The sequence below is a fragment of the Protopterus annectens genome, chromosome 1.part0, assembly GCF_019279795.1.
Source record: "Protopterus annectens isolate FY-2018-M chromosome 1.part0, PAN1.0, whole genome shotgun sequence".
NCBI classification, from domain to species: Eukaryota; Metazoa; Chordata; order Ceratodontiformes; family Protopteridae; genus Protopterus; species Protopterus annectens.
The window spans coordinates 678,352,709-678,377,532 of record NC_056725.1 but is presented as its reverse complement, the minus strand read 5'-3'; the positions used below and the strand labels follow the sequence as shown (position 1 = coordinate 678,377,532).

The 24,824-nt window shown below is 37.5% G+C and overlaps 1 protein-coding gene across 1 annotated transcript in view; it reads right to left on the bottom strand.

Annotated features, from left to right (window-relative positions):
• The window catches only part of LOC122794026 (ryanodine receptor 1-like), a 2,146,276-nt gene that overhangs the window by 1,401,366 nt on the left and 720,086 nt on the right, over positions 1-24,824 (bottom strand). The window contains 2 exon segments of the mRNA XM_044062140.1: positions 3,245-3,404; positions 17,610-17,693. Of these exon segments, the coding sequence (XP_043918075.1) occupies positions 3,245-3,404; positions 17,610-17,693 (244 nt within the window).

The window sequence follows — 24,824 nt, the reverse complement described above, 5'->3', positions numbered from 1 at the left end:
TAGCTATATCTTCAGTACCAATGTCGGTAACATTATTCACAATCAGCTCAGCGCACTGCTGCATTGTGCTGTTGAGATTACGAACACAACTAAAAAATGCCTTGTGATTGTCTTTGGCTTGGGAAACTACTTTCTCCTCAAATTTGGCTTTGGTGGATTTTATTAAGCTTCTAAATTGTTTATTTCAGTGACAAGGGCTCTAACATTCTGGGAATTACTCTTACTTTTTGACAAAATTATTTTACTTTTATTATAAAGCTCGTTGATTTTCTGGTTCCTCTATGTGGACACTGTACACTGTGTTGAATGAAATGGTTGTTAGCAACACAATTTCACTATCAGGCTCATCAATAAATGCATTTTACCATTTTTTTCACATTATGTAAGAAAATTAGTTAACAATTTATGGTAAACAGTATGGAAGGTAGGCTTTGCCCCTGCACACTTCCTTTGTATACTATTAACTCCAAATGTTAAATAAAGTGACAACAGCAAGCTGTCAAAGTGCTAGTGATGATATACCATATATGATACGAGCAATGTGGTAAGGGATGTCACAGAAATTTGGTTCATCAATAGGAATTCCAATGAGTTAGCATGATCTGACTTTAGGGTAATTTCTGATATGATGATGAACCTGAATATCTGTAAAGCTTATTTTAAACATAATAAAAAGCATATTTCACTAGCCATGCTTTAATGTCTTAATCTGTGATTCTGCGCTAGGGTGATAACCCAGCTGAAACTGCCAGTCACAAACTAGCATTTTTACTTCTGTCAGTATCATATAGACTTGTAAGTCTTATTATTCAGATTAATAAATTCACTTTTGCATTAGACACCAGTATTATGATGAAAGAGCAACAATACCATTGTATCTTCTCCCTTTTTTCTAAACTACTTAACATGTCTGCTACCCTACTGACCATGCTTATGCAACTAACTGTGAGGTAAAAAAGAGATCAAAAGAAATAAAAAGCAATAAACAAACAGAAACATCCTATTGATGACAAAAGACAATGAGTTAAAAAATAAGTGAATAAGAAATCTAGACGCATCATAAAGTGCTACAGTGTTTTTGGCCTGACTTCCTCTGCTGCCCAACAAGTTCATTCCATCCTAGTTCTCCCACACAGATGTTTAAACACAAATTTGTTCCCTGGGGCAAGATCCCTACAGCTCATTCATTCTTCAAGATAAGAGCTAGGACAACTGAGAACAGGAGCTAAACTCCATGCAGTAGAACATCAGATTTTAACTGTATGTCCTTCCATCCCTGCACATGCCCATTAGCATCTGAAGGAAAGCATGCAATGGGCTCACACAGTGTGCTATCCAGACCTCTGGGTGTAACTCAACTAAGGCCCTGCCCCTTTTACAGACATCATCTGTACATGACCCCAGTCTTCATGGGTGGCTATACCACAGAGAGTTTGCCCATATATATATATATATATATATATATATATATATATATATATATATATATATATATATACACTCACATTCCTTCCCTCCCCTAAGGAGAGGTAAGCAAGGCTTTGCCATTTTAATATCTTCCTCTCCTGTGGTAGCTTCAACAAGCACTGAAGCTGGTAATTAAACTTAGGCTGCCTGGGTTGTAGTCAAGGCTTTATCCTTCCACTCCTACAGAGCTTGCAATTAAGTTTTACAGTTAAGCCAATTACATGCTGACTACTATGACAAATGGCAGCTTAAGATGGAAAAAAAACCTTGGTGATTCTATTAGTTTTATCCTGAAGTGCTAACTTCATTCTTCCCAGATCTTCCTAGTTATGGGGTTGATCTCTCATTTTATGTTTAAATAACCTTTATCCATCATGTGCCTCTGTTCATAACAAGGAAACATCTCTTTCCTGTCTAGCAGGACACAGGATGAGGGCTACAAGAACTTAACAAGCTATGTCTTGTATGCTAGGGTTTGATTCCCTAATCCTCTGTTTACCAGATGTATGACTGAGCAAGTCACTTAACCATACAGTAGTTCTGGGATAAACCTGAAAAAGATCCATGTGGAACTGTGCTCTACCCTGTTTAACTGACACAATTAAATAAAAAATAATCATTCAGTCTGTGTCTCTTGCTGTTAACCATTCTAAAGTCCCAGCACTGTCCATAATGGGACATTTTGACCCCCACATTAACACAGTCCCTATCTATATCTGTAACACTTTGAATACAATTTGATGCTACTGTTATGCCCTAGTTAACAGGGCTTTATAACAGTTTATAACACTCAGCAAGAATAGCAAAAACATATGACAATCATACACAATTGCACAGAAAATAACCCATCATTAGACAGAACAAAATATTATTCGCATTACTGGTCTGCAATCTGGTACAATCATAGAGAACTCATGTTAGCAAACTAAAAATTGGAACACTATCTGGAGAATAAAACTAGCTTTAATAACAATTAAATGCATAAAATTGAATAAAACTTCAGATACGTTGAGTAAATCTTCAAATAGGCTAGTTAAATATATTAACTTCCTATGTAAAATTCCTGACTTGATTTCATTGTTAACATGTTAAAAACTATTGTTAATTAAATTAATTATATTTAGATATTAAATAATATATTAAACAAATAAACATTTATATATTAAAATGTTAAATAATATATAAAATTCCTAATTCAAATATTAAGTATTAAAATGGTTTTATTAAATTTAGTTGGGATCAAAACATCCAGTATCAAACCGTCCATTAAATGTTCTCATAGACAATAAATGTGAATTTTAATATGAAAGTATATCCAATTGCATTGGGGTCAAACTGTCCTGCTTCCATTCCTCAGTTTGTCTTATAATTCTACATTACCTACAAAACTTATCTTGCTGGGACATAACTTTTAATATGTCTCATTTTGTTTTCAGTCGGCTAAAAATCTTACAAATTACCTGAGTATCTCCAAAGTTTTAAAACAAGTAGACATGTGTCAATCTGTCAGCTCATCAAAGACATTTCTTTTTCATAACCAGGTAGGTCCTAATAGACTCAAGTAGCTGTATGTAAATGTCACTTAACGGCTTTGATCTGGATCTGTGATTACTTATTGTAATACAACATGTAAAAGGAAACCACAGTATCTAAACCCATGTCTTTAGAATGTAACCAGTTATCCTACCTACGAAGTTGCGACATCCAGCCTGGTATGGAGATGCAGACAAGTGCGTCAGGAGCAAAAATTATAATGAGATAAAGATATTACTGCTACCTGGATGTAGCTGTATGTCCATCCTTGACGTACACGATCCCTTGCCCAGACATTGTGCCCATTTTCTGCCAGTTTGTCAACCAATGTGTTCTGGGCAGGAGTCAGCTTGACATGAGAAAGGTCTAGGGGTGCAGGCTTGTACCCATTTGACATCATGTGGCTGTTGAGAAAGGAAAGAGTAATCATAAACCGATTGTCAAATGACTTAATGCATACACTATTTGTAATGCTTACTAATTCAGTAATCAAGTAGTTTATAATAATCACTAACATGGGCTGCTCATTTTGTCTTTTCTGGGTGAGAATTACATGCTCATACAGGAAGGTGAGCAATGAATAAAGCCTACCTGGTACATAATGCAGTCTCATAGGTAATACATATGCAGATTAAATAAAAGCCACCAAGTACCTGAAGTTAAGGTTTTAGTACAGTTTGCTAATTACAGACAGCACAAACTGCTGTGGTCCCATTCCTGAGTATTACTGAAAAAAATAATAAAAAACAAGCACAACCACATTGGTGCTTATGAATCTGGTCCCCTTGCATGACAAATTAGAAATTATGCAATGACTGGCCATTAATATTAAAAACAAGCACACTGCTTGGCCAGCCCAACCAGCGTGCCCATTGTAAATCGGAGACTATACCAATGGGAAAAGGTCTGGTCGCCCGGACTTTTTCCTGTTAGTAAGTCTCGTAATGTTATTACTTTTTTTTTTTTTTTTTTTAAGCAGAAAAAGAAACCGGGAGAAGTAAACCAAACAAGGGAGACAGCACAGAGAAAAATAAAATGATAATCAGGTAAGTTCTATAAAATTAAAGAAACGTACCTGATTATCGTTTTATTTTTTTCTGTCCCGGCTCTCCCAAAATTAAATGTCTCCCGATTTCTTTTTTTACCCTTTTCTTTCATTTTTAATTAAAAAAAACAAAAAAAAACCAAAAAAAAAAAAAAAAAGCAACGATCTTCCCTTCTCCGTTGCTTCCTCTACACAGCTCCGATGTACTGCGTAAGCATGGGAACACAAGTTCCACACGCATGCACAGTACATCAGAAAAAGCCCCAGGATATCGGAAAACCATGGAAGGGCACCACAGAGGTATTATACAAAGACATTATTTAAGAAAAGCAAGTATTTTTTTTTTCTTAAATAATGTCATTGTATAACAGCAATAACCCATGTCTTGGTGTGGACAATGGTAGATTTACCCATGGTTGTTTGGTCACTTGGGCAAAACCACACCAACCGTGGGTAAATCTAGCATTACCCACACCCAGATATGGGCTTAAATAAAAATAGGCGAAACATAAAATTGTCATTGTCTAGTACATACTAATATGATTTAAAAAGTGCTTATCTCTGACTAATTTAACACAGCCCGCATTACTCTATGTGTCTGTAAATGAAGTTCCCATTTGTAGACATGCGGTACTTTGCTTGATCTTTGAAGCTGCTGTTAGGAAAGCTGTAGAATAAAAAATGGATAAATAGAGAAAGTTGTAAATGCTACATACTACTTATGTCATAGATACATAAGGGAAAATAATGGCACATGCATTGTGAAACTAGGCGCGTAAACAAATACAGGGCTCTCTGGAATCCATTCTTTCACTGTGTGCTATATTTGTTTGTTTTATATTGGACTGTGTTATAATAAAAGAACTTATTAGTTTTGCGCCGTCGATGGTGATTATTGCTACAAGTACTACATTCATGGTGGAGTTACTGGAGGTGTTTTAACGAACTATATATTGGGGAAGACAGCCTTTATTGCAACCGAACCTACTTCCTGGTTACAAGGCTCTGTTGGTTTAGCAGAGGCTGAATTGTAGCAGATAGAAAGAAAGAAATTTGAGGAAACTATACTCATTTTTAAATACAGACTATGAGGCAGAAAGATTTACAGAATGAGCATGTTTTGAAAGCAACTGGGTTTAGGATTTATCAAGAAAATTGGACAGAAAAGCCAGAAGGTGTACACTACAGTAGAGATCAACAGTGGTGTATGCAGATAGTCAAAACTAAACAGGTTGCATCATAACATGCTAAAGCCCAGACAAAAAGAGAAAGTTTACTCATCCTGAAACCCCACAAAAATGTTAACATAGAACATTTTATCCCAACAACTATTTACTGTAGAAGTTGGATGGCAGGTGTGGCTACTGCTGCAGTGAGGAATTCAAACATCTTCTGTTATAGTAACTGCAACTTAAACAACTGTGCTATGTACATCATTCGCATTGCTTTGGTAGCCTTTGGCTACTTGGTGCGATTACCAAAGCTTATCCAACTCAAGAGGAGGAAAGATAAGAATACAGGAGCCTCTGAAAAAATGTCCAAGCAAAGCCAGTCCTGGATCTGGAAATGGAATCCGGTATGTAATGCTTTGTACAAGTATGAACACAGGACCATGTAATTGCCTCTAGAATGCTTCTAGAGTCCACCCCTTTCCAATATGCCATCAAAGAAAACCAGGCTCTTTTAGAATGTGCCTTAATCCTGCCTGGAGATGTTTTACTATGCTGAGAATAACAGGAAAAGATATATCAAGGAACAGCCAAACAGGACTTGTCTGAAATGATGCAGGTTGTCCTTCTCTAGTCCCATAATAGGAATTCTACAGCTATATAGCTTTTCCTAAAGGGCTTTGTAATGACAAGATAATATTTAAGTTGAAAAACAATTACCAGAGTATACAGAAGCTATTCTCCATGTCATTCAAATTCTGAAAGAAATAAGGGAGATAGCTGTCCAGATCTAAGGTACACTCTGAAAGTAGTAAGAGCATAGATGTTTCATATTTTCTACAGAAAACTCTGCATGCATAGAAAAGCAAAAGGGTTGACTCACCATGAATGTTCCAACCCGGATGCTCTCTTGCGGATGTCAGAATACTAAACCAGTTAGTCTACCAAAAATGAATCAAAAACAGCCTGAATAGCAGATTCAAATGTAGACAAAATAATTTCCCAGTAAAGATCCCAATTAAGAGTCACCAGAATAACAGGTGACCTTACATGTCAATAGAAAATCCTCTTTGTAGAATACCTTGAGCAAAGTCTGAAAGGAAGAGGAGGATCCAAGGGCAAATATAAATACCCCTATCAAAGGAGTAAACAGGCCACAGGATAACAAGTCACACAAATGTTTGAGAATCAAATGCAATAATTCTGATGGGGCCCTGGTTAGAGAAAATGCACCAGCTTAAATCCTCTCCACTGGTTAATATAAGATTTCTTGCCTCCTTTAGTACATGCAGTATGTACGTATAAAAAGGTGCCTAAAAGATGTTAGAATTGTATCATCCAAGCAGTCAGATGAAGTTGCCTGAGATTAGGGTGTATCAAACTCCCATTGTCTTGTGTGAGTAGATCCAATCTTTGAGGAGACTTGTGGTAAATGCCCCTGGCCAGTTCCATAAGAAGGGAGAACTAATGTTGCCTGGGCCAGAAGGGAGTCACCTTCAAAATGGCATCAGATATCAGTGGAAAGTCTGGAAATGCAAACAGGAACATTCCCAACCATTAGAATGAAAATCCTTCTGTTTTCAAAGCCTGCCTGAAAGGAGTTCTGGTGCAAACTTTAGTTGTCCGTTATGAAATGAGGCAAACAGATCAACTGGATCAATTCTTGGAAGACCATCTCATTTAATTTACATTTGTGAGGGTCTGTTTTGGTCCTACTCATCTTGTCTGCCTCTACATTTTGTTCTGACATTATCTACAGCCGAGTGCTCCTCCAGGCGTCTTCTGCAGTTAACCCCTACTGCTCCTCTAGGCGTCAAATATGGATTGTTCATATTTGCATTAATAATTCCAAAACCATGTTACTTACAAGGTACCAGGATATTTTGTCTTGAGCCATATGTGATGGCAAACACAACTATATTGATATTTGACCTCTTTCAATGAGAGTTTTCTAGAACTCTAAGGTGATAACTTAGTTTTTAAAGGCTTAAGCCACGCCCACTAGGGGTTAAAGGTGTACACTCAAAAGAGCTGCTCCAGAGTGAATGAGATAAGTTGCTTGAAGGGTTATACAGTACTGTGGAGCTAACTCCCAAGTCATCACAGCCAGCCTACTCAGGGAGTTGTATTTAGTGCCCCCCTGTTTATGTACCATATAATTGCGGTATTGTCTGCAATTCTGCAATCATCCAAAATGGCCCTGGGGACCACAAGAGATTTTATAGCATGGATCACAGCTAACATCTCCTTGATATTTATGTGCTTTAGTCTGTCTGAACTGTCCCACAGACCTCACACCTTTACAACTATAGAAAATGCTTCCCAAGCAAAAACTGAGATGTCTTATTTTCCCTTTACCCATGCAGTTCTTTCTTGCGCCTATGTGCTTACTTATGTGCTCTCAATATTCTGAAGGCAAAAAGGACTTGCACAGATTGTACTAATCACATAAGACTCCATAATAAGCACCTCTAGAGTTTCTGACTGTGTTCACTGCTTCCCTGCATCTGCAACCATCCTTCTGTAGTCCCGTGATCTACTAGTTAGATGTAGGAAGGATGTTTGGCTCTACCTTATAGTAACCTGAAGTGCTTATTAGTTGTTTATGTGGCACTAGTACCAACTCTTATGATAATAAGTACCAGAATACTCTGTTTCACGCATGCCATGACCTTTGACTGGCCTCTGTCAGAACCCAGCAGTTACATAATGCTTCCCATTATGGCATCCTCTTCAATTCCAGTGCCCTGTTACTGATAGTCTGTTCTCTTTCATCTACTCATGTACTGTCACATCAAGAAGTGATCACACAGACATTTAGAAAGAACTTAGAATGGACTCAAAAAGTCTTATTTCAGAAGGACAGTGGTGGAAAAATGGCACAAATTACTGCAGGAGGTCATGTAACTTCAGAAACAGAAACCTTTATATTAGTTTGTGACATACGAAATATGAGAAAAAGTGAAATGTGGGGTGCAGCTGTAAGGCACTAGGTACAACATGTAGAGAGACTAGGCAAGTCTCTTGGACTCCTTCTGTCAACGCAGTCATAAGAATATGTGTATTACTGGTGTACTGTTGTCTCTAGTCTCACCACCTGTCATGTAGCAGTATGGCTAAGTCATGTTCATCTGCATATAACTTTTTCATCGCTTTGGAATTTTGCTATATGGCATATTCAGTCAGCTACTTATGAGATATTTTATTTCAAGATATGCAATACGATATCTGCCTAGGAAACGCAAGACTTTGGCAGCACACAGTGTATTGCAAAGTAGGCTGCCATAATAGTGATTTATTGCTTATTAATTTTGTTTCAGTACAGCAAGCATGGACTTTTAGGATTGGTCTTCAATGAATTCTGCACTCCTTGACGGAATAGCTAATTATGGTACTAGCTTAATATGGTCATTGTCAAAGTAGCATAATCAGTGCTGTGGGGTCAATATTCTCATACCTGAATGTTCAAGGTTTTACTTAAGTGTTTACTAGCAGTAAAATTACAGCTGTTAGGGTTGTGGGTCATAATCCATTTTCTGCTCTTAGCCTCCACCTAGCTAACTGAAGAAAGCCTGTTAGACATAAATTCATTGATTCATAGATATTCCAAGGCTACTGAGTCTAATGACCATTTACAACTTGCCAGTACCCTCCCTAAGGCCTAACATCTATCCCCAGGAGGGCCATAACAGCCAATTCTGGAGGAAGATAGTGAGTTGCACTGTTTAACATGCAGGGGAAGTTTACTGCAGAGGTTTGGAAAGTGTTGCATTCTACATCTATTAAAAAATAAATAAATAAATAAAAAATTGAACAAGCTCAGGAATCTGTCTAGTTCCGACCTTACCAACACAAGTGCTGATGAAAAAATAAAAAACACAAAAACTAGTAGTCTTAAAATTTTGTTGATGAGCTCAGTCACAATAATTTCCAAAAATCATAATGCCCAGGTAATGTTCCAAAGCAACAAGGCTTTATTCATCACAGACAAATGATCCTCAGTGACAAAAAAAAAAAAACGGAAATCTATCATTATCTATCATTATAAATATCTATATTATCATTGTAAATGTTCCCTCCACTGTAGAGGTTGGGAGGTACCGCATTATAAATCTATTCCTCCACCGCAGAAGTTTGGGAGGTACTGCATTATAAATCTATCCCTCCACTGCATAGGTTTGGGAGATACCACATAAATCTATCCCTCCACTGCAGAGATCTGGGAGGTACTGCATTATAAATGTATCCCTCCACAGCAGAGATCTGGGAGGTACTGCATTATAAATGTATCCCTCCACCATGTTTTAGTTATTTGTTGGTGTCTGTTTCTAGTACTGGTGGACCATAGGATATGTGGAGATACAGAACATCCAGGACAACTGGATCTCTAATGGTGCAGTTAGCGAGATCTCCCCTCTCTCTGTAAGATATCAAAAAAAGGATAGAGTTTCAAATCTCTCTTGGTAGTTCAGGGACTTTGGGCCTGTGATCTCTTTGGTTAGAAACATTTGGGGTCTTTCTAATTGTTTGATATTTTTAGTGAGATACATCCTGAAGGGAGGAAGTATTTTGGTATTGGTTAGCACTTTCAATAAATGATTTTTAGAGATAATTGGAGTAGTAAATGATTCATGTCTTTTTGGGCTTTATAAAAGTGCCATTATGAATAAATTCAGAGCAATGCAGGGCATTGTTTCTTAGTTTTCTAACATAGCTAAAAAAGATTTATAATTATCTTTGACTTCAGAGGTCAGCCTAAGCTCATAGGCTCCTTTGGTGGGCATGATAATTTTTTGCAATTTTTTTTTATGCTTTTGATATTTCCTTTGACATGAGGTGTTTTGGATCTGCTATAAAATTTAAACTTTGTTTCATCTGTTGTAAAGTTTACGGTGTGGACCATGTGGGCAATTTATTTCGGAGTTTCCTGTTATACATTCTGGTGAGGACTGTTATCTATATGCATTTTTCTAAATGTGTAGATTTTTTTAGTGAAGCTTGCTGCTGCATCATGGTCTGGGCTGGTGCAGCCATAAGTAAATTTTGATATTTCATCATAGAGTCAGTTGACCTTAAATTCAATGGGATTGCTGTAGGGGCTTTTAGGAATTTAAAAATGACATCACAAGTTTGTGGTCTGGCTTCACTGAGGAAGGAGATACCAGAAGAGTAGTATCAGTGGTAGCCATATTTGTAAGAATCAGGTCAAGAATGTTGTGTCCTCTATTAGGCCTATTTACCAGCTGCTAAGGGACTTGTTTAAGTCTAGGAATTTGGGGGCATACCCTACATTGGGTACAGCTGCCCCATTTTACTGAAGGTTAGTTAAAGTCACCCAGAATAATGGAGCTTTTGCTACAAGGGAGATCATTTACAACACTGCGGGATCTTACATGGTCATTAAGGAAAAAGAAGGTTTTCTGTAACATGAGTGCATACTTTTACTGCAATAAGAAATACATACAGGGATTAATACTGCTAAAACTTGAAAAGGTCACGGCATAAGTCAGGAAAAATATGATATTCAAACATAGCAATCATTGAACTAGTAGACAGTATGATAGTGGGTCATGTCTGGCAATATACACCTGTACAAGATGTACTTAGAATGCTCATTATCTTATCATACATTAACTTCACAGCCTATTATCTGAACATGACAATGGAATGACTTTGATGTATACTTCTTATGCTGGGTCATGCTTACACAGGATATTGTGTTTTGCTGTGTTCACAGGTGATTTTCTGCTTAGCACCACTGCCAATGGAGGAGCTATAACTTCTGATGATGACGATGGTGTGGATGAGCTGGCCTAGTCAGGGAGCACAGTGTTTGTGCTTGACATAGAGAATGTGATCACTGTATTCCCTAGTCTCTCTGCCAGTGGACATGCACCACACAGGGAGTACAGATTACATAAAACACCTGCAGATAGGGTAATGTAGTACCCCATGTCAGACATGTCAGGATCTTTCGATAGTCCCCTTGGTGGGGTGGGGTAAACACAGGGGGGTGCTCATTGAAGACAGAGTTACCACCCGCCTCTTGAAGTTCCTGTGTTGATGGCTGTAACCCATCATATGTGCAGTGACATTATGGAGGCACATGTTAGAACCACCACAGCTATTCATAGTTAGTAGGGCTGATGTAGGGAGTGCATACCCCATATGTGTGATTGTTTAATAAGCCAAATCACATACTTGAATGTGCTGTGTTCTCTAAAGGTTACCTGCCATGCATCAGGAGCTGTTAGGCGGGGCTAGCACTTTTACAGCTACATTTGTTGTGGAGGTGTCTACAGCCAGGAGAGGATGTCCCCAGGATTATGGCAGTCACAGAAGTGGCACATCTGGTAACATCAGCATTCATGATCACACAGTATTCTGACATTTAGTCAGGACAATGGTATGACCAGGCAACTACTGATAGAAGCTGTTGCTACGGGTGGTTGCATGCACAGAATTCTCAGCCCTCTACTATGAATGCCCTGGACATATCCAACAGATCAAGCTGTAGTGTTGCTGAAGCTGTGTTTGAGCAGACCCACACTCAGACTACCAGAACCCCCATTACTTAAACACATATAGGCATTCAGTGACAGTGGCCCTTAAAAGGCCTTTTACATTACAGACCTTACACAGACACAGACACAGACACACACACACAGAGTCAAAGCCCATACATACATGTGCAGTCTTGCTTTAACTGTCCTCAGCACCCAGACATTTCCATGTGAATGACATCTACACATATGCTCCCTCCCACCTGTGCAAATGACAGTGTTGCCCTGCCCTTTGTATATCGTTACTTGAGTTGCCTATATCTGATGCACAGTATGGCCATCGTATGCATGAGTAAGCACAGCCGAGTGTTGGGTTTGCATGCATTACTTTTACTGTAGTATACTTTACTAAGGCCCAAAGCACTGTGCAAGCTAGTGCCTCATCATAGTGTACCTGTCTCAATTTAATATGACCATAACCTGCTGCTGGATCCTCCATGACCTCTCATTTGGCTTAACATCCAATGCCTGGTGTGCTGGGGAAGGCTCCACCTGCAACACTCCCCCAGCCCCCATAACATGCGATTCACAGTAAACCTTGTGGGCTACATGAGGTGTAATTGTACCCCTGGTCTGCTTCATTCTGTGGATTTCTGCTGTCATCAGCCAGGTTTCCAGTGCATATTTAGCACTGCTACTGAAATGGCCCTGGGAGACCCCTGCCAAACCATTGGTACAGATCACAAGTGTGTCATATGTAGGAGTTGTGATAACTGCCTGAGTAGATTGCAGACACAGTGGAGAATATCCTTTGAATTACAGACCACATGGTAGTTGATGCAGAGATATCCTTTGTAGTTCATGTACCTCCCTCCCAGTTCCCCAGGTAGGGCCTTCATTTCAATGTGGGTACAGGCTCTGATATGCAGTCCCTCAGAGGAAATAACTATCCTATGGAATTCCCACTTGGTATTTCTCTTCTCCTCTGCGGCACGTATGAACCATAAATGTTCCCTCTCATGCTGAAGAATGGCACTGAGAACCCAATGAAGCATTCCTCAGGAAAATGCCTGCAATAGTCCTATTGTTTAGTCAGTAGGTCACTGAACGGTCCTTGTAGCTAGCATATGTAAAGCCAGCTATATCATATTCTTAATAGGTATAACCCATACAGCTTAGGCTACTGTAGCAGTGATTGTTACGAAGATTATCAGAAATGGACAGCTGTATGCTAAAGATCAAAATGACCTCCTCATACAGAGTAATTAATTAGACTTCAGTCAAGGGTAGAATAATGCTGACTAGGCTATAGGCTGTGTGTCTTAGATGAGAAGGATGAAGGAGTTACTCTGTCAAGCAATCAAGACACACTTACAGTATAACACTCTTCCATTATTTGGGCTGTGGAATTAGAGTGGATACATACAAAACTATTCTATGCATATGTAATGTAGCAATCCAGGAATTTGTAAGTGGGAGATATACAACCTGTTCTTCAAATCACCCCAGAGAGAAATGAATGGAGGGCATATTCCAACAGCAGTAGGTCTGAATTTGTGTCACATTTTACAGAAACACAAATTATAGTAAATGCCAGCAAAATACTATTTGTCTTGTCTTGGTGAATTCCATTTCCTTTAAGTGTTCAGCTAAACTAATGCACTGTATCAGACATAGCACTGTGACAGATTCAGCTGGCAACCTATAAAATCAGTGCATAGGAAGACTACAAAATGAATACACTAACATGTTTAATTTCATTTGCTTTTAGACTGTTGCACATCTGTTATAGCTTTTGAATGTTGCATTCAATGGAATAAGGCAATTAAGTTAAATTTATTTGTCTATTGGCATTTGTTTACCAGGAAAGTCCACTGGGCTAAAGAAAGCCCATTTTCAGTGGAAGCCTGGGGAGAAAATCTCCAAGGTAGCAATAAGACTTACATACAGTTTTAAAAAAGTTTCAGTAGACATTTTAAAAATATAAGGAAGATTACAAAAAAGGAAATTACCAAGAAAGTTACATAACGTTATAGAAAATATGTAAAGCTGATATAGAATTATATTTTTTATTTTATTTTTATTTTACATTTGTTAACCAGGGATGTCTGACTAAGCCGAAAAGGCCCTTTTTCAGCAGAGGCCCAGGGAGAAAAGCTCCACACAGAAAAATTACAGATACATTTAGTTATTTAGATATCATCAGTATAAACACAAATTACAAAAGACATGTTTTTACAGTGGTATGCAGCACATCAACAGTTACAGTGGAGAGAACAAACAAAAAAAATATTAACAGTAAAGTTAAACCTGTTCATAGAGCAGACAATACAAACATGGCACAATACTAGACACAACAAAATAGATCAATATTACACAGTTATGAGTACAAATTTATTATATTTATTTTTTTTACATTTGTTTACTGGGAATGTCAGACTGGACACATGTCCTTTTTCAGTGTAGGCCAGCGTAGAAAAGCTCCAGTTAGTACATATACATAAAAATATGAATAACATCCAAACATGGAGACAAGACATATCAAAGTACAATTAACAGCACTTGCATTACATAATTTTAATGTGAGTTATATACATCAGTAAAGGATGAGAAAACAGTTTGTAGTACATTGGTGTACAGTGTGCTATGCTCACAAGAGTTATACAGTCCAATAGTACATTAGAGGAATTTATGCAGGGATGAGAAGGTATAGATAGTAAGAAAGTGAAGGTGAAAAGATTGCAGTAATAGTAAGATCACATGGTGTGCAAGTGTAGAATTTAGGCAATGATGAATAAAAGTAGGTTATTAGAAGATTGGCTATAATATGATAGTAAAAGATATAGTTACTATTTCTTTAATTAGCATGTGCAAAATGCATGCAAATCTAGGCGATGCATGGTATAAACAATAGAATATATATATATATATATATATATATATATATATATATATATATATATATATATAGGTACCTGACAAATCTTCGAACGCTCAAAATTTCGAACGTTACATGGTCGAGACCAAACGTTTGAAATTTTGAGTGTTCGAAGATAGACTTTCAATGGTGCTATACGGTGCAGATAGGGAGAATTTCCCTTTTCTGCACTGAAGTGCGATCTCGGAGTTGGTATATTTAAGTAGGGGGGTGTGGGGTGCAGGGGGGCTTTCTCCCCTGCTTACGCTGTTAAAATGTTTTTCTCTTTTTTTACTTATTTTTTATTTGATGTTCGAACATCCAAACATTGAACATTTGGTCTCGACCATGTAATGTTCGACATTTTGGATGTTCGAACATTTAACATAGAACCCTATATAGATATAAAAAGAGAGTAACATACAAGGCATATGTAGAGTACTTTGTGATATTTGGGGGAGATGGAAGAAGAAAGAAGAGAGAAAGAGGAAATAAGAGATATGGGAAGGGAGTAATAAGTAGGATGGATGGTAAAAATAAAAGAAAAAGATAGTAGAGAAGAAAGAAGAGTGATGTAGCAGGAAAGTGGCAAGAGGGAGAGAAGAGGGGCTATGTGGTTTGGGAGTTAAGCGAAAGCAAGAACAGGAATTATGTAGCTGAAAGTCCATAGGGAATTATTATGAGAACAAAATGTTAGAGCAGGAACTAGATAAAAGCAGAGTTAAAAACTGGAATTAGGTTCAGGCTTCCACTGCATGTGGTCAGTCAGAGATTCAAACTAAAAGAAAAATGGAATGAACAGTCCAGTACTGACACCTGATTATCGGATGAGTAATATGAGTATTGTATGAGATGGATCAGTTTGGTTTCCTAAGTACTTTCTCACCATTTTTCAGATTATCTTGTTTGTAAATCCATTGGTAGGTCTTGTTCACTTTATCAGAAGTGGGGGTGGGGGTGGGGGTGTAGCAAGTGACAGATAAGCATTTGTTTTTCATCCATTGTATTACTCTTGCATTCTGAATGGCATATTTTTCTTTTTCCAGATAGAGACTGGAAATGGTCCGTGCTGATCAATGCTCTGCCATGGTTAACAAATAGGAATAAATAAAATGTGAAATATGTCACCCCTATGATGGCTGGACAGCACCATTGCCATTATAAATGGCCTGTGCTGATGAGAAAATATTCTGTAAATGTAAGAATTTCTTTTTTCCCTTGATGCATACTTATAGCAGACTATTTATCATTTTTGCCTGAAGTATATTTATAAATTATCTAACACAGGGAGGTGTAGGAACCCCATGAGACTATTTCATAGGGTCTGTATATAGCAGTCAGTTGTCTGACAGTTTTTCTTTTTACTATTTTTATTCATTTGTTTGTGTACCCACGATAGTGGTGCTGTGGTAGCATTGTCATCTCACAGCAAAACATTGTTGCGTTCAATTCTCAGCTAGCGCGTCTTCTGTGTGGAGGCATGCGTGAATGCGTTGAAGGTTGTGCGTCAGGGCTGGTAACTCGGCACGTAGAAATCCACTACCAAACATTTGCGGACTGGAGTTCCGCTGTGGTGACCCCTAACCGGGATAAGCTGAAAGACACAACATTAATTTGTTTGTTTAACAGATGGATGAGAGTCCTGGTCTGATTTCATATATTAGGCTGTGCCTAACCTCGGAAACGATGAAGGATTTTGAACAGAGCTGCTTTGAGCTACAGCACTGTGTATTTCATTTTACTTGTATCTGATAGCCGGTATTCACTAATGAAGAATGAATTACAGTCTATCACTTAGTCTCTTCAGATGGAGTGCTGTGCCAAGCAGTTGGAATTCATCTGACAACTAATTAGCAGGTATGTTTGGTTTGAATACTATTGGAACTCTGCACTCTTATCAGTGCTGATAAATAATCATTAGTAATCAGGAGTTGGATGAAAACCAAGTCAATCAGCACAGATGAAGCTGAATTTGGCCATATGCAAGTTCGGGGTAGGGTTTGCTAAATCTCAGATGCAGGAAGAGTAAAGTGATGAGTGCACAGAGGCACAAAGAATGGAAAGATTGTCCTTGCACTGTTCTTTGTGGCTACATACTGTAGAATTAGATAAGTCCTGCAGTGCTGCTAATTCTATTAACATTACAACAGCACAGTAAGCCCAACAAGGATTGTGTGCATACATTATAGAGATAATAAAAGCAGAAAAAAGGAGGCGCAAATTATATCTATGGCATAGTGATGCAATTTCAATTTACAGAGCTAGTTTTCATGTCAGTAAAAAAACTGAACTAGTACAGCAGCAGCTCAGAAGGGGCAGGCTGAGTTTCTGAAGGATATGCCTCATTCCTCAGGCGATGGCAACTGGCAGCAGTTATGCAAACTGCTCAGGCTGCCACAAGAAGATGTTAGGATTCTAACACCTACCACCACTAACATGGATGGCCAGACAGAAAGCATCAGTGTAAGCATTACTGATATGACTTTATCCCCATTTTCCAAAAGGATAAAACAGCAGAATATTTATTAGGAAGGTGTAATCACTTCACTTGTGGTCCCTTTTTAACGGTGTATCTTACAACTGGTGTCAGGTGTAATCTATATCCATTTGGCATTTATGTCACACTTTGATGTTAAGTCAGGGAAATTAGCTATCTCTTACTGCTAAGCTCATGAAGGTCTGGTGTAAATCAGATTGACAAATGCATGGGTAAGTTCAAAGAAGAGGTAAGACCCTGAATGAGGAGGAAAGGGTCAGAAAAATGCAGATGGCACAAAACAATGAGTTTTCAGTGCTAAATTTTGTTGAGCTCTTCTAAGGATGTAAAAAGACAGACTGCACTATATAAAATGCAAAGTGATAAGATGATTCAAATCTCACTCTTCTTGTACTCTGTGTGAAAAAACAGTATGTTACGCAGAACAAAATATCACAGTGGCAGTGCTAATCAGAAGAACATTGTATAATTAACATACGTTTTTGGCAATTTGATTTTCTTCAGATTCTCTTCAGCTTTCTCATCACCCATTCCAACATGGCATCCCAACGCTAGTAGGGTTCTATGTGGGGAAAAAAGAGCAAAAGGGTTATTAATGTAGATAGTGATACTATAATGAATTGAAGATGAGTACACACAAGCAATGTTCACTTCAAGGACAAAGAATCTTCTGTCAGACTGCTATCTTACTTTAATTCTGTCATTAGCCTTTCTAAAATTTTGTTTTGCACAGCTATCTGGTACTTTGTGTATATTGTACGTTGCATAACATCTGTAGCTGCTCCAAGTAAAACCGTTACATCTTACCTGATAGTGTTCATAGCATATCTGAAGGATTCTCTTGTTATCTGCAGTTTCTAATAGTTCTGATTCTGATAAATGGCTGGATTTTCTTTTATTCTGAGAAGCATTAGCATAATTTTGTGATGCATGATCCACATAAAATTCAGAGGTATATAGCGGCATTCCTTTGATTCTCTTATGGAAAAATACTGGTGTTACTTGCGTGAAGAGGAATCTAGCAATGTTTGCAGCTATACCATACTGTTTGTTTCACTGGTAGATTTTTTTGTGGCAGCATTTTCAAACCCAAACACAAACAAGCCATTTTTTACCATCATCTCAAACATTCTCTCTATGGTGTGAAGAACTTGGAAGAGCTTCTGAGTCCAGAAGACCGGCAGTATCAAATGAGAATATAAAGGCCTATACACTGTTGATGAATACGATATTGCTATTTTGAAAGTTTACTTTTACTCACCTCATATTGGACATATTTGATTTTACTACCATATATAGTATTTGTTATGTTTTCTAGAACTGTAGGCTCCCAAAGAAGTTAGAAAGCTTTTCACTGTTTGACTGCTCCATTCAAAGATGCAGTAATCTCAGAGTGAATATAATGAAGTAAAGGGAATGTGGGGAAACAAAGATCCCTCCACCACATATAGGAGATGCAAGGGGGACCATGCCCCCTGTTAAAAAATGCTTTCTGTTTTGTTTTGTGGCACATTTGCTCTATCACTGTAGAGCCATGAATACACGAGTTACAATCATTTGTGTACTTAGACTGAGAGTTACAAGCAGTTTTTTACTTACCCATCTCATTGACAAAAAATAGAGAACATCTCTGCAGGAGTACTATTACTATAAATAGGTAGAGTGCTACAACCCTATGAAATGAAAGGAAAACAGTAAATGTATCCAAAAAAAAGATAAGGGGCATGAAAAATGAAACATCTAGTGGAACTTTATTTATGCCTCAGATTTTATATATATATATATATATATATATATATATATATATATATACATATATATATATATACATATACATATACATGTGCCCATATACCTTAATCTTAGCCCCAGGCTCCCAGCAATCCTGGAGCTTGAAAGCCCTTCATTCATCCACCCATGCCCCTATGTGCTATTCCATCGCAGTGATGCAGACAGAAGAAAGCAGATGGGGTAGCCATGTACCCCAGTTTATCATTCTTTTCCCAGTTTTTAGTCATTCACTGTGCTTTTCAGTGTGCTTGATGCAAATGCATGTGCACTATGGTTTGTTGATACATGTTTTGATGGTATTCAAAGCATAACGTATGCTGTTATTATGAGAGGCATTCTGCGTACAATCTCTCAAGAAAACCTAGAGTATTAGTAACTTTATTTAGATCACTCATGAAACCACACCTAGAACATTTTCTGGATAAATTTACAAAAAGGAAGGCTTTGTAAGGAACCTCAGTTAGTATAAACAATTAGTTAAATTCAGTCCACACTCATTAAGTTAACAGCTTACTAGAGGTGATCTGATACTAGGATACAAATGTTTACATAATGAGAAGTTAGCAGCATTATTGGTATAGACTCTTATGTCCTACATGCTGGCAACCAGACATAATAACTTATGAAGCAATTTAACAATTGCAGTTGCTGTTGTTTATTAATATGACCTTAAGGATTTTAAAATGATCATAGTGTCAATAACTTCTTCTTTAAGTTCTTGCAAATTCACTTCTTCATCAAAGATGAAACACCCCCTTCTTTTGCCTTTGATTTTTCCCAGCATCAGTGTTTTCTCATGTGAATCATGTCTTCTTATATGTGGTCAAAGTAAGTTTTACTAACAAACCTTTCAGTGAACAGATTGGATGTATTTCTTTATGTAATGACAGACTTAATCTTTGCACAGTCAATGGACTTCTCAAAAGTTTTCTCCAGCGCCATAGTTCAAAATCTTCACTTTTTAGTGGATAGCCTTACTTATAGTCCAAGTCTGCCAGCCTTATGGCAATACTGGGAAATTTTCAGCTTTTACAATATGGACCTTTGTTAGCAAATGTCACATCTTTTCTTTTCAAAATCTTGTCTAGATTTGCCATAGCTTTCCTTCAAAGAAGCGAGCTTCTTTCAGTTCCATGGCTTCATTCACCCTCTAAAGGGGCCAGGAAAATAAATTCTGCCTCTGCATCTTCCCCACTTACTTGTAATCAACTGACAGGGCTATATGAGATTATTATTATTTTATGCTGAATAACAAACCATTTCTGCTTTCTGCTTTCTGCTTTCACCTGCACTAAAAAGCTGGTAAACAATTTCAGCCATCAGAGTGGTATCTTAATATTATATTTCTCATAGCAATTTTGATTCCAGCAAATTCAGCATATAAATTAATTCTTCATTCTTGAACTAGTCAGTTAATTCAAACTGTTGTTTCTTGATCTCAAAACAAATTCCTCAAAGTAAATAAGGTGATTATGGTATCCCAATTTCTTGCAGAAATTGTCACAGTCTGTTATGGTCCACAGAGTGAAAGGATTTGCAGCAGTAAGCAAAGCAAAGTATTTATTTTTCTGGAACTCTCTTGCTTTCTCTATCATCTAAGAATTGCTGGCATTTTTTCTGTGGTGTCTCTGCCCCTGCTAAGCCAGACTGTACTTCTGACAATTCTTGGTCCATATGTTGCTGGAGTCTGGCTTGCAGGATCATGAGCATTACCTTGTAGGCAAGTGAACCAAATGCAATTGTCTGGATAATACTTTTTTTGGCACTGGAATACAAACTGACCATTTCCAGTCCAATGATTAATGTTGGGTTTTCCAAATCTAAGGACAAATTCCAAGCAACATAACATGGCGCCATTTTTAAGGATTTTAAGGTCAACAGCCATGATTCTGTCACTTCCTGCAGCCTTTTTATTAGCTAAGTTCTCTAGGGCTCATTTAACTTCACTTCCCAAGATGTCAGTCTCTAGATCAGAGAACATGCCATCATATGTATTAGCAACGTCGCAGTACTTATTATATAGTTCTACCGCATAGTCCTCTTACCTCTTTATATCTTCTGCTTCTGGTAGGTCTCTTCCATCTTTGTCTTTTATCATGACCATTTTTACCAAGAAGCTTCCCTTAACATTGTTAATCTTTTAGAGTTCTTTTGTTTTCCCAGGCTATTCTTCCAGTTGTTTCCGCTGCTCATTTAAATATGCCTGCACATCTCTTCTTGCTATTCTCGCTCTCTCTCTCTCAGTCTCTGCATTCAGTCTGACATACTGCCCCTGCCCCTTTTGCTCTCCTTCATTCCTCAGCTATTCCTAAAGCATTCACATACAGACATTTTTGTCCTCATAATCTTTTTATTTGGAATATTTGTTGTTGCTGACTTCCATACAAAATCATAAACTACTATGCATAGTTATTCAGACATATTATCCACCAACTGTAATTCCTTATAGTTGCATCTAACATCCACTACATATTAATTTTGGAATTTAATGATTGCAATATTCTAATGTGAGGCCCAGTCACTTAGGGTAATTTAGTAGTTTATGACTGAATTTTAGTTAAGTAGAAGTAATCGACTCAGATGTGGGATGATTGAAAGACGATATGAATAGTTTTTATGCCTTGGCAATATTAGGATCACCATTCTTACCCCTGGGATCTTTGCAGGTAAAAAGTAGGATTGTCAGGATTTGAATATAGGAATATGGCTTCCCTATTAAATAAACAAAAAGTGGAAATGCCGGATGGCCAAATAAACAAAAAGGCTGTCCCTCCCGCTAATTAAACATACCAACTCAGAGATCGCACTACAGTGAAGAAAGGGCAAAATTTCCAGCCTGCACTGTACCACGATCTTACAATAGTGGTATTGAGGAACAGCCTTGTTGTTTATTTGGCCGTTCGACATTTCCACTTTTCGTTTATTTAATAGGGACCAGGAATATGCACAGCAGTTTAGCAGTTTCGAGTTAATAACCGAGACAATATCAGCTGTGAGAAGGACGAAGGATCACCAGCATATTGATACAGTTTGGCATCATCACAGTCACCTACCATCTCATTAGTGAGATTTAAATGGCTCCTGGAACAAACAGGATCAGCCTTAGATGAAAGGAGATCTCAGTATTCCATCTAGTGGAGCACACCTACAGAAGCCAGATTTAAACCTATGAGGTCAGGTCGAGGTGGCAAGTAAGTAAGAGTAAGAGAGACCTGTAGTACCTTGAGCAGCAACCCTAATTTATAAAGGAATTGTGATTGTGTACTGAATACATGATTTTCTAGTACACTTGAGCCTATAAAAAGGGATAGGTAAAAGGTATATCCATACTTATACAGTCGATATAAAAAAGTGTACACAGCCCTGTTAAAATGCCAGGATTTTGTGATATAAAAAAAAATGAGACCACAATAAATCATTTCAAAACTTTTCCCACCTTTAATGTGACCTATAACCTGTACAATTCAATTGAAAAACAAACAAATATGTTAGGGGAAAACATATAAAAAATTAAAAATGTACAATAAGTTGGTTGCATAAGTGTGCACACCCTTAAACTAATACTTTGTTGAAGCACCTTTTGATTTAATTACAACATTCAGTCTTCTTGGGTACACATCTGCCATCAATTAATGAGACTCTGATCAACCCCAAATAAAGTTCAGCTGTCCTAGTAGGATTTTCCTGACATTTACTCAGTTGCCTGCTACAGCAAAAGCCATGGTTCACAGCGAGCTTACCAAGCATTAGAGGGATCTCATTGTTGAAAAGTCTCAGTCAGGAGAAGGGTACAAAAAAAGTTTCCACAGGATTGGATATACCATGGAAAACAGTGAAGATAGTCATCAAAAAGTGGAGAAAATATGGGACAACAGTGACGTTGCAAAGAACTGGATGTCCCTCCAAAACTGATGAAAAGACAAAATGAAAAGTGATCAGGTTGGCTGCCAAGAGACCTACAGCAACACTGAAGGAGATGCAGGAATTTCTGGCAAGTACTGGTTGTGTACTACATGTGACAACAATCTCCTGTATTCTCCATTATGTCTGGACTATGGGGTAGGGTGGCAAAACGGAAGCCTTTTCTTACACAGAAAAACATCCACGCCTGGTTAAAATTTGCAAAACAATACATCAGGTCTCCCAAAAGCATGTGAGAAAATGTGTTATGGTCTGATGAGACCAAGGTTGAACTTTTTGGCCACAATTCCAAAAGGTATATTTGGCGCAAAAACTTTGCATAACCAAAACATCCCTACGGTGAAGCATGGTGGTGGCAGTATCATGCTTTGGAGTTGCTTATCTTCAGCTGGAACTGGGGCTTTAGTCAAAGTGGAGGGAATTATGAACAGTTCCAAATAGCAATCACTTTTGTCCCAAAACCTTCAGGCGTCTGCTAGAAAGCTGAAGATGAAAAGGAATTTCACCTTTCAACATGACAATGACCCCAAGTATACATCCAAATCAACAAAAGAATGGCTTCACCAGAAGAAAATTAAAGTTTTGGAATGGCCCAGCTAGAGCCTAGACCTAAATCCAATAGAAAATCTGCAGGGTGACATGAAGAGGGTTGTGCACAAGAGATGCCCTTGCAATCTGACAGATTTGGAGTGCTTTTGCAAGGAACTGTGGGCAAATATTGCCAAGTCAAGATATGCCATGCTGACAGACTCCTATCCAAGAAGACTGAATGCTGTAATTAAATCAAAAGGTGCTTCAACAAAGCATTAGTTTAATGGTGTGTACACTTATGCAATCAGCTTATTGCACGTTTTTTTATTTTTCATATTTTCCCCTAACAGATTTGTTGGTTTTTCAACTGAATTGTGCATGTTATAGGTCACACTAAAGGTGAGAAAATTTTTGAAATGATTCATTGTGGTCTCATTTTTTTATATCACAAAAACCTGGCATTTTAACAGGGATGTGTACACTTTTTATACCCACTGCATGTGTGCAAAAGTTCTCCAAGGCAAGTTCAGAATTAAAAGGATGAAGTCTTGCTAAATATCCTAGATCTATAGTATAATATGCTGCATTTTTTTCACATGAAGATCAAATGTAACAAAAATGTAACAGAGAAACAGAAATATGCATGAATTTATGATTATGCAGTGTTTAATGTATTAGACTCTGCAAAGTGCAGCCACATGAATAATACTAGGCAAAAAAAATCTTCAAGTAAATTATTCTACCCCAGGTTATTCAAACATTTTCCAAGTATGCTGCTATGATACAGTAGCTATTAAAATTAATCAAATAAGTGAAATGTTTTGCGCAAAATGGGTTGAAATTATTAGACTGATTTTGTGTGCATCTATATGTTAAAATGAGACAATTTTAAGTCCTGTCATGAGTAAAACTTTTCTGTATGAAATGTGTCCTTTAAATGTGTAATTATGAAGTAATATGTTTCAAAATAAAGGGCTTCCTGAAACTATAATGGTTACATATGGAGGCATACATGTGAAAGGTAAAGCTACACAACCAGTTTAATATATATATAATAATATCTACAGGAAATTAAGTCCTTATTTTATACATTTATATGTGCACATAATATTGTCTGCTTGTATGAACATGCAGCTTAATTCCCATTAAAAAACTGCAGCACTAAGTAAATTTCAGTCCAGTCCAGTAAATTTCCATTTATCTAAAATGTCCACACTTTAAAAATTGTTTTTCTCATGAGATAAGTTTCTTTCATAAAGAACTGCCTGCCTTAGTCTAATTAAAACTAATCAGAATAACTTAAGTTGCAGGTACTGTGAGGAATTGCAAAGTCATAGGGAATGCACTCTGTTTCCCTAAGCAGGTTGATTAATGGAATTTTAAAGCAGCTTGATTTTACTAGAAAAGTGATACATTTCTTTTGTTTATGCATACCTTTTTGCATTTTTGC